This window comes from Chionomys nivalis, chromosome 21 (genome assembly GCF_950005125.1).
Source record: "Chionomys nivalis chromosome 21, mChiNiv1.1, whole genome shotgun sequence".
In the NCBI taxonomy this organism is placed as follows: domain Eukaryota; kingdom Metazoa; phylum Chordata; class Mammalia; order Rodentia; family Cricetidae; genus Chionomys; species Chionomys nivalis.
Window position 1 is genome coordinate 11,657,448 of NC_080106.1, and position 12,441 is coordinate 11,669,888.

At 45.9% G+C, this 12,441-nt stretch overlaps 1 protein-coding gene across 1 annotated transcript; it reads left to right on the forward strand.

The window, feature by feature from the left end:
• The first annotated feature begins 301 nt into the window (after nt 1–301).
• Mphosph6 (M-phase phosphoprotein 6) lies at nt 302–9,335 on the forward strand. The gene is made up of 5 exons (XM_057753839.1): nt 302–408; nt 2,619–2,731; nt 6,425–6,515; nt 8,218–8,315; nt 8,637–9,335. The coding sequence occupies exons 1-5, from the start codon at nt 358–360 to the stop codon at nt 8,767–8,769; spliced, it is 486 nt and encodes a 161-aa protein (XP_057609822.1). The 5' UTR covers nt 302–357; the 3' UTR covers nt 8,770–9,335.
• Nucleotides 9,336–12,441: the final 3,106 nt, after the last annotated feature.

Consider the following 12,441-nt stretch of genomic DNA (forward strand, 5'->3'; position numbering starts at 1 on the left):
TCCCACTTCGTCTGCTTTCTTAGGGTAAACATTGGGACCCAGAATCGCGGTCGCCCCTCGCGGCAGCTTGCTTTCTTACCACATCTCCTTGGAGAAAGACGAACACCCGAAGGAGCCTAGCGAGAGAAGAAGCACAGCTCGCCCGCCCCAGCTCTACGCAAATGGGCGTGGCGAAAGCGGGTGAAGGGGCGGGGCAACACAGCAGGGTGTGTCTAATATGGGCGGGGCAGAGCTAAAGGGCGGCGACGAGGGAAGGCGACGTGGCGAGAGGCGGGGCACGTTCAGTCCGACGTCACGCTCTGCGCTTGGCAGTGCGCAAGCGCGGTGGCGCGGCTAGCCTCAGGAAGTGTCGCCAACATGGCGTCTGAACGCAAGACTAAGTTATCCAAGAACCTGCTGCGCATGAAGGTGCGGGGCTTGGGGGTTGCCGGGGTGTCGGACGGGGCGGCTGAACTCCGAGATGTCCCGTAATGACTCGGGCCGAGGCGACGGACAGACTGGACCCCAGATGGGCCCTGGATGGCCGCGGCGCGCGCTCCCATTCATTCGCTCATCCTGCGGGGCACTGGGCACCAGGGTGAGATTCTGCTTAGGCAGACTCGCCTGGAGCCAGAAACCCGTGGTAGGGACGGAGCTTGCCCGAACATAAGAACCGGAAATGTTGTCTGGGGTGACTGCTGAAGTGTCAGGGCCTCCTGGGAACTTAGGCATCTCGCGAGAAGTGGTCCTTAAGAAACAACGTGAGAGGTTGTCAGGTAGTGTCCCAAACTAGGGAAAGTAAGTTCAGAAGTCGAAGAGGGAGAAAAGAAAACCACGAACATTTATTTCCAAGAACAAAAGGAGCTCGGACGTCCGAAAGACAAGGAGCATAAAACTAGTCTGGAAGAATTAGTGATCACGACATCCAAGGAATTTTGTGAGCCAGACTGAAGTTTTGTTCCCCATTCTCATGAGCAGTAGCAAACTGTTGAGCCTGGGAACAGCCTCATGTGTTGTTAGCTTTCAAGGCTACTTTTGACTGTACTCTGGATAATAGTTAAACACATAAGATTACAGTCAGGAAGACCAGCAAAATGTGAGTCTACCAGTCTTAGCAGTTTGTGATCATACTGATTAAAGAGAAATGGAGTGGAACTGGGAAGCACCGAGTAACTTCAGCTCCTGGAATAAGCCAAGGGAGAGTGTGCTGAGCAGCCAGGGTGGACACTGCAGATCTGCCTCTTGACTTGAAAATAATTAAAGCAGTTATATTCCCTCACCCAAGGGAACGAGATTCAACTGGACGTGACAGGTGTGTGGGAGAGCATTGTCCATGTTCTGTTTGCCTTAGCTCTATTGACAGAGGTCTTTGTGGTGAACAGGAGGTATTTTGCTCAGTCAGAGCAGTGCGTACTAGAAGGCATGGAGCAGAGAGGTGCCTAGGGAATCCGGGCCAGGCCGTCTGTCAGGGAAAGCAATAGGGCAAGCATTTGGTCCTGACTCACTTCAGTGTTTTTTTAATTAAAAGTTTTTCAATATTTTATATATAAGGGTGTTTTGCCTATGTGTATGTCTGCATCACACGAGTGCCTAATGCCCAAGGATACCAGAATAGGATGTGCAGTCCCCTTGAAATGCAGTTACAGAGGGTTGTGAGCCCCATTATAGGTGCTAGGAGTCCCCTGGAAGAGCAGCCAGTACTCTTATCCACTGAACCATCTCTTAGGTCCTTTTTTTAAAAATTATTAGGTTTATTTTGGTGTGCGTGCATGCGTGTGTGTGTGTGTGTGTGTGTGTGTGCGCGCGCACGCCCATGCCATGGCACATTGTAGACAATTAACCAGTGTCATTTTTCCTTCCAAGTGGGCCTGAGGATGAAACTCAGGTTGTCAGCCTCGGCAACAAGTGCCTTTATCCATTGATCCATCTTGCCAGGCCCGTCAGTATTCTTGAATTCCTCTGTCTAGGGCAGCTGTTTAGGATGAAGGTAGTTCTGGTGGGAGAGAAGGATTGGGTAGAAGGTTTGCCAGGGTGCTGGTTTGGGTACAGGTGGTATTTGTGTATGACTCTTTCTTGGTCCTTAGGACTAGGGCTTGGTGCTCTCAGTAAAGGTCAAGAGAGTAAATAAATATTCTAGGTTTGTAGGCCAGTGAGGACCTGTGCACTACTGAGCTCTGCCAACTGCCCAGAACTAAATCAGCATGGCTATATTCCGGGAAACCATAGATAGTAGAGATCCACCCTGAGGACTGGACTTTGCCAGAGTCTGCTCTGGGCCCTCATTTTGGCGTGTGGAGAATGAAATTGCTAGTTGAGATGCTGTAGAGCCAGCATTGAACTTCCTACGCCTAGCTATACTGTATTCACAGCTGTAGAGTGTTCCATCCTCTGTCCCGTGTAGATATGTGTGCCTTAAAGCGTCTGCTGAGGAGAAATGGAAGATACAGGGCAGTTAGGATTACACCAAGAGCCTAAGAGGCAGCATTGGGACCCCTGTACTTGGAACCACAAGGAAGTCTAGAAAGCCAAATCAAATGCAGGTTCATTGATAACTCAGAGCTCCTTGTCTGCCAGGTGGCCTGCACACCCATGATACCGATGAGCAAGGGCGTTGACGCTGTTGGGTTTTGTTCTGACAGTTCATGCAAAGGGGCCTGGACTCGGAAACCAAGAAACAGCTAGAAGAGGAGGAAAAGAAGATGATCAGCGACGAGCACTGGTACCTGGATTTGCCAGAGTTCAAGGAGAAAGAGTAGGTTTATTGGGGTTTGTAGCCATGGTTTGGGAAGCCCTGTGGAGTGCAATGCTTCTTGTTCTAAAGACTATTAACCTGTGTGTGTGCCACGTGAACGCAAACAAAGGCCCAAAGGTGGGCTATACGGTTAGGCCTCACCAGCTTCGTTTCTACAACAATCCTTTGGCAGGTCGAGCTGTTTGTTAGTTTGTTTGTTTGTTTTAACCAGTACTACACTGAATGCCATTCGTGTCACAAACATTGCTGCACTGGTAGTCTGTCCTAGGCTAAGCATTTCATTTCCCTTAATCAATACTCCCAGCAACCCAGGGTCCCTTTTGCTGTTGAAGAGCTGGAGCTTAAAAAGGTCGTTAGCCCAGAGCCACCTGCTTGGAGGGGCGGAAGCTGGGTAATACGTGAGGCAGTTTTTCTTCCTCTCCCAAGCCTGTCTGGTGCTTGAAAGGCTTGAGTTGGAGAGTGGTAGGGTCACCTCATCTGTTTGTCCAAATGCTGGAAGTTGTGTGGCATTTTTGTGTAGGCAGAGTTTTCCTATCCCAGGTGCCTCTTCCTAATTACCACACAGAGGCTTATATTATTTATAAATGCACAGCCAATAGCCCAGGCTTGTTAGTACCTAACTCTTACATTTAGTTAACCCATATTTCTGTTTTTTACCACGTGGCTCATGGTTTGATACCTCTATTTCTACACGTCCTACTTGGGGGCTGACTGGCGTCTCCTCTGACTCTGCCCTCCTTCTTCCCATCATACTGAGTTTGGCTTTCCCACCAGCTACTGACCTGTCAGCTTTTTATTAACCCATGAGAATAATACATATTCACAGTGTACAGAAGGATTATTCTACATTTTTCCTTGTTTATTTTCTTACTTCAGCATGGTTTATTACTTATACTTTTGTTGAATGGCTAAATGTTTTACCTATAGTTTTTAGGTACATATATGTCCTTCTCTTTTCCCCCTGTTAATTTGCTGTTTGATTAGCCATGTTCTTCTTTTTTATTTTTCTGACTTTCTCTAGTCCTTTGGGATAGTGATATATTCTCCTTTGAAGAGAAAGTCCAGATTCCCCAGAGTGATGAGAAGTAACTTTTTTACTCTGTGTGCTTCTTACAGGCCCAAAGTATTGATCAAGACGAAAATTTTTCAAGACATAATATACATAGGAGTGTGCAGGGGGCTAGCACAGATTAGGAGCCCAGGGACAGTGTGAACAGAGGTGTGCAGGGGGAACTAGCACGGATGACGAACGTAAGGACAGTGTGAACAGGAGTGTGCAGGGGACTAGCACAGATGACAAACGTAAGGACAGTGTGAACAGGAGTGTGCAGGGGACTAGCACAGATGACAAACGTAAGGACAGTGTGAACAGGAGTGTGCAGGGGACTAGCACAGATGACGAACGTAAGGACAGTGAACAGGAGTGTATAGGAGGGTCCAGGGGGCCCAGAGCTCCAGCTTCCTTTCCTTGCATTATTTGATGGATGAGCACCACCCACACTGAATAGATGTGACGAGAGCAGCTGTCTCAGGAAAGTGCTGACTTGTGCCTTCCAGGCATGGCCTGCTATGTGTTTTGGTAGATGCCTATCATCAGGAGGGTTAGTTTCTTTCTCCCTGCTTGCTAAGGGCAAGTTATATTTTTGTTTTTTAACAAAAAATTTATATGATTATTGTTTTCTGTCAAAAATGTCAGGAATTGCATTAATTTCTGAGTATGAAAACCATCTGGGTTTTTTTTTTTTTGTGTGTGTGTGTGTGTGTGTGTGTGTGTGTGTGTGTGTCAGGAGAGCAAGAGGTCTCGAGTCCTCCTACCTGAGCCTCTTGAGTGCTGGGATTATAGACATGTGCCAATGTGCCTGACCCATTTAGTTGTATTTTTTTCTAGTTCAGTTCCATAATTTTTATTAATAATTTGTGGCTATATTCATAAAAATGTAGCCTGTATATCATCTATAATATCTTTGATTTGGGTCATAGGTCAGCTACTAAGTGTTCATACCTCCTCTCTTTTCCCAGTTTGTGTAACACTTATAGTATTTCCTTGTTTCTCTTGGAGTGCTGCTCATATTTCACCAGTGAAGTGATCCAGGCTCTTAAGTATTCTTATCCAGAAGATTTTCAGTAAGGAATTCATATCCGTTTTCTCTAATAGAGGCAGTCCTGAACTCTGCCTTTGATGCAGGGTTTTCCTCTGCAGCCCATGTTAATTTCAAACTCAGCACTCCTGCTTCAGCCTCCAAGATTGGGGCTGAGGTATTCCCATCATGCCCGCGGCAGTGTCCTTTTTCAGACAGGTTTTCCAGGATTGTGGGATTCCTGTTTGGTACTTTATTGCAGTTTCCACTTAAAATTTGGGCTTTTTTTATTGTTTCTTTTGCATTTCTTTTTTTTTTTTTTTTCTTTTTTTTTCTCGAGACAGACAGAGTTTCTTCTCTGTAGCTTTGGAACCTGTCCTGGAACTAGCTCTTGTAGATCAGGCTGGCCTTGAACTCACAGATACCCACCTGCCTCTGTACTGGGATTAAAGGCGTACACCACCACCACCTGGCAGCCTTCATATTTTCATTGGAATTCTCAGTCATGTTTATAAAACACTTAAACTTCTTGAACTGTTTTTTAACTAATTCCGTCATCTCTTGACATCCTGTGAGTGAGGACTGTGTTTTCCTGCTCCTTGCTTGTCTGGTGGTTTGTGTGTGAGGGTGAACATTGCTGGTTCTCTTAGTGTAGTCGTTTCCATTAAGAAAGGTAGGATTTTGTTCCATTAGACAATTGACTGACATGCCTGTCAGCTCACTATGATGGTGAGTTTTCTCATCTTTACCCTGACTAAATTAGCCATCCTCCTAGGTTGGGCCTTTGGCCTAGGTATCACAGGGACTCAGCTTGATCTCTTCTCCACTGGACAGAACTCAGGTATCCCCCTGTTCTGTGCATGTTGTGTTTGTTCAATGTATATGGCAGGATACACTTTACTTCCCAGATATAATAGGGTAGAAATGTCCTTGCCCCAAATAATAGATACCCAGGACTACATCTCTCAGGCATGTAACCTGTGGCAAAAAAATGCCTGCTGCTGTGATTAAATTAAGGATCTTGAAGTACAAGACAATCCTGGATTATTTGGGTAAATTCTAAATAAAAATTTTGTTCTCTGGCATGCTAGTCTGGTTTCCTTTGCTGTAATGAAGTGCCTGAGGCTGTGTGGCCTAAGGAGGAGAGAGATGTATCTAGCTCACGGTTCAGGAACACCAACGGCATGACACTGGTATCCGCTGGGCTCTGTAAAGAGCCTGGTGTGGAAGGACTTTGTGAGATCAGAAGTGGTGACTTAAGGCAGGAAGTCAGGGACACAGGTCAGGCTCAGGCTTTAGAAGTCTGACACAAGAGCTGACTCCAAAACCGCCTGCTTTTTGTTTTTTGGTTTTTTTTTTCTGAACGTGGTGCTCCTGAGGTCTTTGTGTGATGTAATTTCTTGCAGAGATCGGAGGAAGCCATGCCTAAGCCCTTGACTTCATCTATCTCCCCGTGCCTTTGCTGACTGGCTGGATCAGTTCTTTCTTCTCGCCCTGGTTAAAGATCTCACTGTGCCCTTACATGCTCCTTCTGAGACCCGGAAGCTAGATTTCCATTCAGGCTTGACCTCTGCTTCTGCTCTTGGTTGTTAATACCATTTCTTCTCCTGCTCAGGAGTTTGATTATAGAAGAGCAGAGCTTCTCGCTGTGTGAAGATCTTCTCTATGGGAGGATGTCATTCAGAGGATTTAATCCCGAAGTTGAGGTATTAAATATAATTGCTTCAAATTTAAAAATTTTTTACAATTGAATTTTTTCCTGCCAATAATTGAGCTTCGGGCTCTCCCCACCAGGTACCATTTCTTCTCATTATGTGAAAAATAACAAGTCTTGAAATATTGCCATAGCTACTTAAAGAAATTGCAGCGTGGCAGTCTGGTTTTATGGAAGAATTGAGTGGGTAATTTAATGTAGCGGTGTGCCGTCCCTGATGCTGCCACCGCGTTAGTTTCCACTCAGTCTTTCACAGGAGCCGTAAGACTATTCATACGCTGCCGTTATGAGGAGTTATTTTCTGGCTTCTGTAAATGTCTCATTCTTAATGGAAAAATGCTGCTTAAAAATGGTGTCATTTCACTTAGTAATGGATGGGTTTTAATCCAAGCTGTTAAATAGATTGTTTTGATTTTTTTTTTTAAGTGAATCTTTTGGAAAGTCTGTTTGAAAAATGAATGTTCACCTTGTGGCTGGGCTGTTGGTTTAATCTCCTGACTCAGTGTCACAGAGAAGCGGACGTTTACTGCATCGCACTTGGAACTCCGGTGCCTGTGTCAGGAGCCCTCCTGGGAACTGACCCACACAAACGTGTGGTGTGAAACCTTTAGCCATAGCTCCTCAGTCTAGGTGCTGACACGGGGGCTAGGTTACATGGTAGCTGTCCTGGATGTTATAGGATGACCTAGGCTACCCCCCAAACCTGACCTCCACCCTCTAAATGCCAGGAGCACACATGCTTCCTTCAGCTCAGCTGGGATTAAAAGTGTCTCTGGCCATGGTCATCTGGCCCCTAGTGGATAGAATATCCCCAATGAGAATCACTTTTCTGGATGCCTCTGAAAAACCACAGTCACCTAAGCCCACACCACGGTTTACTTAAAGGTGGAGTGTTGATGGAGGGAGTGTTTTTATGGAGGAGATATACGTGGATTGTACTCATAATCCAAGTGTTTTATTTATACAGAGTCCACACTAATGTTTGGGTTTAGTATTCATTTTCTCTGTCCCAGCCTCCTTTAAGTTTTAAATGGGCAGGAGACTGTGGGGCAAAAAGAAAGAAACATTTGGGGTTCATGAATCTGTGTTCAGAGAGTGGGGTTTAGGTGGGCAAGCGCCCCAAAGTGTCTCCTCAATGCGACCGTTCAGATGTAACACCTCGGAATTTGGTGTGAGAGATGCTCAGTCACTGGACTCCGCCCTAGAGTCTGTTCTCTCAGCAAAGGTTTGTCAGCCCTGGAAGTGTTTGCGAAGGCCCTCTCATTGGCCTGCTCTCCTAGGCCGCCTTGGTTGTAAAGAAGTCACTGTAAAAGTCGGTAAGAAATCACGTTATGAGTAGGGTAGTGAGAGAAGGAGGTGGGCAAGCCCTCGGACAGCGTCTGAGACACACTGTCCACCCTGAAGTGTGGGAGCCTTTGGCTTTCTTTACTTCTTCTTTTCCCTCTCACTGTCAGCCGTGCCCCCTTTAATATGAGTGACAGGTAGGCAGTGTGATCCAACAGACAGCTTACCTGACACTGAGCCAGCCGTTCTTAGGTTTCCCAGCTGGTGCCATTGGCAGTTGTGGCATGAAGTTTTGCACAGAACCTCTTGAGTTTCATCTAGTCTCACAAGTGGTTCCGTGCGTAAGTGTCTCTGTTAGAAGACAGCTTTGACGCCAGGCCTCCCTGACGGCAGCACGGTGTCTTTTTCAGAAGTTGATGCTTCAGATGAATTCCAAGAACAAAGCAGCAGCAGAAGACAACGACGAGACCGTGGAGGTCGATGTGTCGGATGAGGAAATGGCCAGAAGGTAAGCAGTGGGGAGATGCGCACACCGCCCGTTCCTAATGACCCAATGGCTTCACGCTGGAGTGTGCTGGCCTTGAGGACTCGGGGCCACTGCCACCTCCAGTGACTGTAAATGTACTTCTCAGTTTGTTTGGGGGATGCAGAAACAAAACCAGCAGAGAATTTAATCATCCTTAGTCAGTTGTGTGCATTTTTAACTCAGGCAGTCTCTTTTTATCATAAATTTTGTTTTTCTTGTTTTATTTGGCTTGATGTTTTTGGCAAGCCTTGATTCCTACTTTTTTATTTGAAATTAAATTTGTGCTGTGTATCATCCTAACAGATATGAGACTTTGGTGGGAACAATTGGAAAAAAGTTTGCCAAGAAGAGGGACCGAGCCAATTACGAAGAAGATGAAAATGGAAATATAAAACCCATTAAAGCAAAGAAGATGTTCTTAAAGCCCCAGGATTAAAATGGATGCCTCCGATACAGCAGATGCCTGTGAGAACAGTGTGGTTTGCAGTCACCCTTGTGGCATCTGTAGTGGTTAATACTCCAGTGTCTACCTGTAAAGAAATGCGTAATTTTGGAGACGTGCTGTTCTTGAGACAGATGTGTACTGGATGTTATACATCCTTTTGATGGCATTCTTCAGGGTCTTCACATGTATGGGCACATGCCACTCCCTAGGTTTTGACCTGATTTTGATTGTGTGTATGTACACACAGACAGGACACATATGAACAGCTCTCTGGCTATTGTCCTGGATTGACTGTTATGAACTAATATCGCATAGTTCCAACTGCCCTTATATTTATAGTTTACTTTTTGAATCATGTCAAGCCAATTCATACATTCACTTTGGACCCAAATATTTGGGAACTTTCCAGAAGTGATTGAGCAGGAGCAGATCTGCCTCTCCAGCTGAAATGTCTGCTGCCAGGTTTTCTCATCTATAGGGCTATAGGTTTTGTTTATTTAAAGCAGTCACTTGGGTCATTTTTCTAATATTCTGTAATAAACATCTGTTTTCTTATACTTTTCTCTTTTTTTTACTCTTTGAAACAATTTTATTCCTACTTAGTGATACAGCCTTAAACAAATAATAACATAAAGACTAGCCATGAATTGAGAATGTACTGATGTAAGATTGAATCACAAAAGGTTTCCTTGTGTCCGTCAAGAGTAATTACCAGTTTCTCAGGAGACAGCGTGGTAGAATTTAGCACTCACTAGAGCCTGTTCTAAGTACATCAGCACATGGAATTGTCTGACTGTCTGCCTGTCTGTCTGCGTGGAGATACATACTGAGGACTTGTCTTTCTCTGGATCTCTGTGGGCTACAGCTGTTGTGTGTCCTCGGCTCTGTGAGTTATGTGTTGACTTTGCTACCCAGTCAAGAATACTCAGGTAGGCCTGTGACCAAAGAGACAAAGTGAGCCTCCTAGGAAATGATCCTGCACCAGCTGGGACTCCGCTTACTTTTGAAGATACTTTTTGTACCACAGACATTTGCAGTTTATTAAGGAGAAATAAAGATGACTTTCTCCTGGCAGTGGTTGCGTTATATTTAGAAGCATTGTTTGTGTGTTGGCTGTGTGATCCAGCGGTGAGCTCCAGCAGATACTGAAGTGTGCCTTCTCAAATTTGAATTTGCCCTCTGTTTGTGGTGGTTCTTAGGAATGGGGGAAGGCTTTGTTTTTAGGAATTCTGGAGGACACCACATCTGAGAATTCATAAGCACCTAATCAGTGATAAAGTATGCACACCACACCCAGATTAGAAACCATGCTGATCCAATACAGATGTAGAATCATCTTTATGCTATGTTGTTTGGGGCATAATGAGAAAGTCAACATTCAACACAGGCCCAACTTTTCATCCCTGAATTGTTTGTTTTCAGACCCAGCCTACTATGTAGACTTGACTGGCCTGGAATGTGCTGTGGAACCCAGGTTGGCTTCAAACTCACATAGATCTGTCTGTCTCTTCCTCCCCAGTGCTGGGATTTAAAGTGGGGCCACCACACTCATCTTCCCTGAATTTTTTTTTTTTTGTTTTGTTTTTTGTTTTAACCTCTGTTGGGTCACAGTTACTGATCCCATGGTTCCCAGGGTTTAGTCATACCTGCCTTTGGCATTTGCTTGAGGCTGAGCAAATCCCATTTCTCCGACGCCAACCAGCTTCTTTCTGAAATACATCAGTAGAGATGAAAGGGAAGGCCGGAGGAGATCAGACAGTTCTTTCACGTGCTTCCTCTTTGTCCCTATTCCTTTGTCCTCCTTTGTCCTCGTGGTTGTTGACACCAGTCCAGAACAGCCCGTGGTCCCACCCCAGTGCACCTAAAAAGAGAAGAAAGGGCAAAAAACAAAAAAGATTGATTCAGTGTGTTCACACTGAGAAGGGAACAGATAAAGGAATCCAGTCCAGTGACTCCCAGTGCCTTTGGGGTACCGATAGGAACTGAACTTAAACAGCAAGAATCAGGACAGGGCAAGCGGTCTGCATAGTTCAGCACTCTGAGTCAAGGTGTTCACTTGGATCCGGTTCTCCAAGGTGGTCCAGAGTTCTTGCTGCTCTCTTGTAAGGGAGCTGCAGTCTGGTTCCTACAACGTGATCACTTCTGCTCCAGGGTGCAGCCTCACCCTCGTGGAGGACTGAACTCACTTTGGGTGGGAACCAGACTGACTGTCTTTGTCCTAAGGAAATCGAAGGTGACTTGCCAGTTTAAGATAATGACCTACCTGTGTGCCCCAAGTAGACAGGGACATAAAGAACAGGAAGGAGATAGATTTAGGGAGACAGACACTGAATCCTCCCAGTGCCTCTTCAGAGTCAAGCAGGAGCCTGAGCCTCAAAGAGACAGGCAGAAACACCACCTTTGTCTTGCTTTTAGTCCCCTTGTGGGCGCAAGTGATTTTTAGCAGCAGTTTCAGGTGCTTGTTACAGCAGCATTAGCAGCATCCAGTGCCCACTCTGATGTCTGCCTGGTACCATGGCCCACAGCCCCCGATTCAACACCAGGGCTCTGGTGTGACTGAACAGCAGCATCACATCCCATGTTCAGCTGCTAAGCATCCAGGCTTCTGCCCTCCTCCTGGGGGTGGCAGGACACCTTCTACTTCAGTGTCCAATTCTTTGTTTTGAATTCCCTATAAATAGTAAGGTGGTGGAGGAACTAGCGCGAAATATGCCAAACTGGTCTATTATTTCAAGCTGAGATTGCTTAAGGACCTGCAACTTGTTGAAAGGGTGTTTGGCCTGTCTTCCCCCACAACAAGCCATAATGTTTGGGCAAGAATATCCTTCACCTGCCAATGGAAATTAATCACCAGAGAATGGGAACCGGAGCTGCAGTGTCCCTTGTAGGGTAAAAGGGGCAGCCAAAGAAACCCACCCTGGCCCTGAAACCAGAACTAGTGAAAGAAACACTTTAGCCCTAAATCTAAGAAACACAGCTTGACTCTGAAACCTGAGCCAAAGAAACACACTTTGACCCTAGAACCAGAGCCAGTGAAAGAGCTATGCCTTAGCCTTGAAAGTAGTCAAAAGGCTAAAAAGGGCCAGTGAAAGAAACAATTTGATATCCTGAAACCAGAGCCAACTCTGCCCCTGACCAACTAAACCAACCAATCCCTGAGCAGGAGAACTAACCAACCAATCCCTGAGCAGAAAAATATCCCTGGAAAAAGTCTGCCCTTAAGAAGCCCTATATAAGCCTCTCTGCCTGTTCACCGGGATGTCTTTTCCCACCCTGGGAGAGGCAGTCACTCTCCTGGACTCCTTCCCAAATAAATCTCTTCCTCAAAAGAGTTGTGGGTGAAGGTCTTTCACTAGCGTGGAGCAGAAGAACCTTTACTGACGTGTTTCCTTTGCCGGGCTGAGCAGAAAAACCAGAAGAAACAGTTACATCTGCTGGGAAACTACCTTAGGGGGTGTAGCAGAAAAAGTCACTTTTTGTCTGAGCTGGAGGAGATCACTACATTTCTGCAGGGATTTCCCCTTTAGCAGAGAAGTAGAAGTAACATCTTGGGCAGGAGCTGAGCAGAGGAGAAATGGATAGCTCGGCTAGGACGTTCCCTTAGGGAAGCTGAGCAGAGCTCAGCTGTAAAGACTCTAGGAGAGGAGCAGGATGGTTGCATCC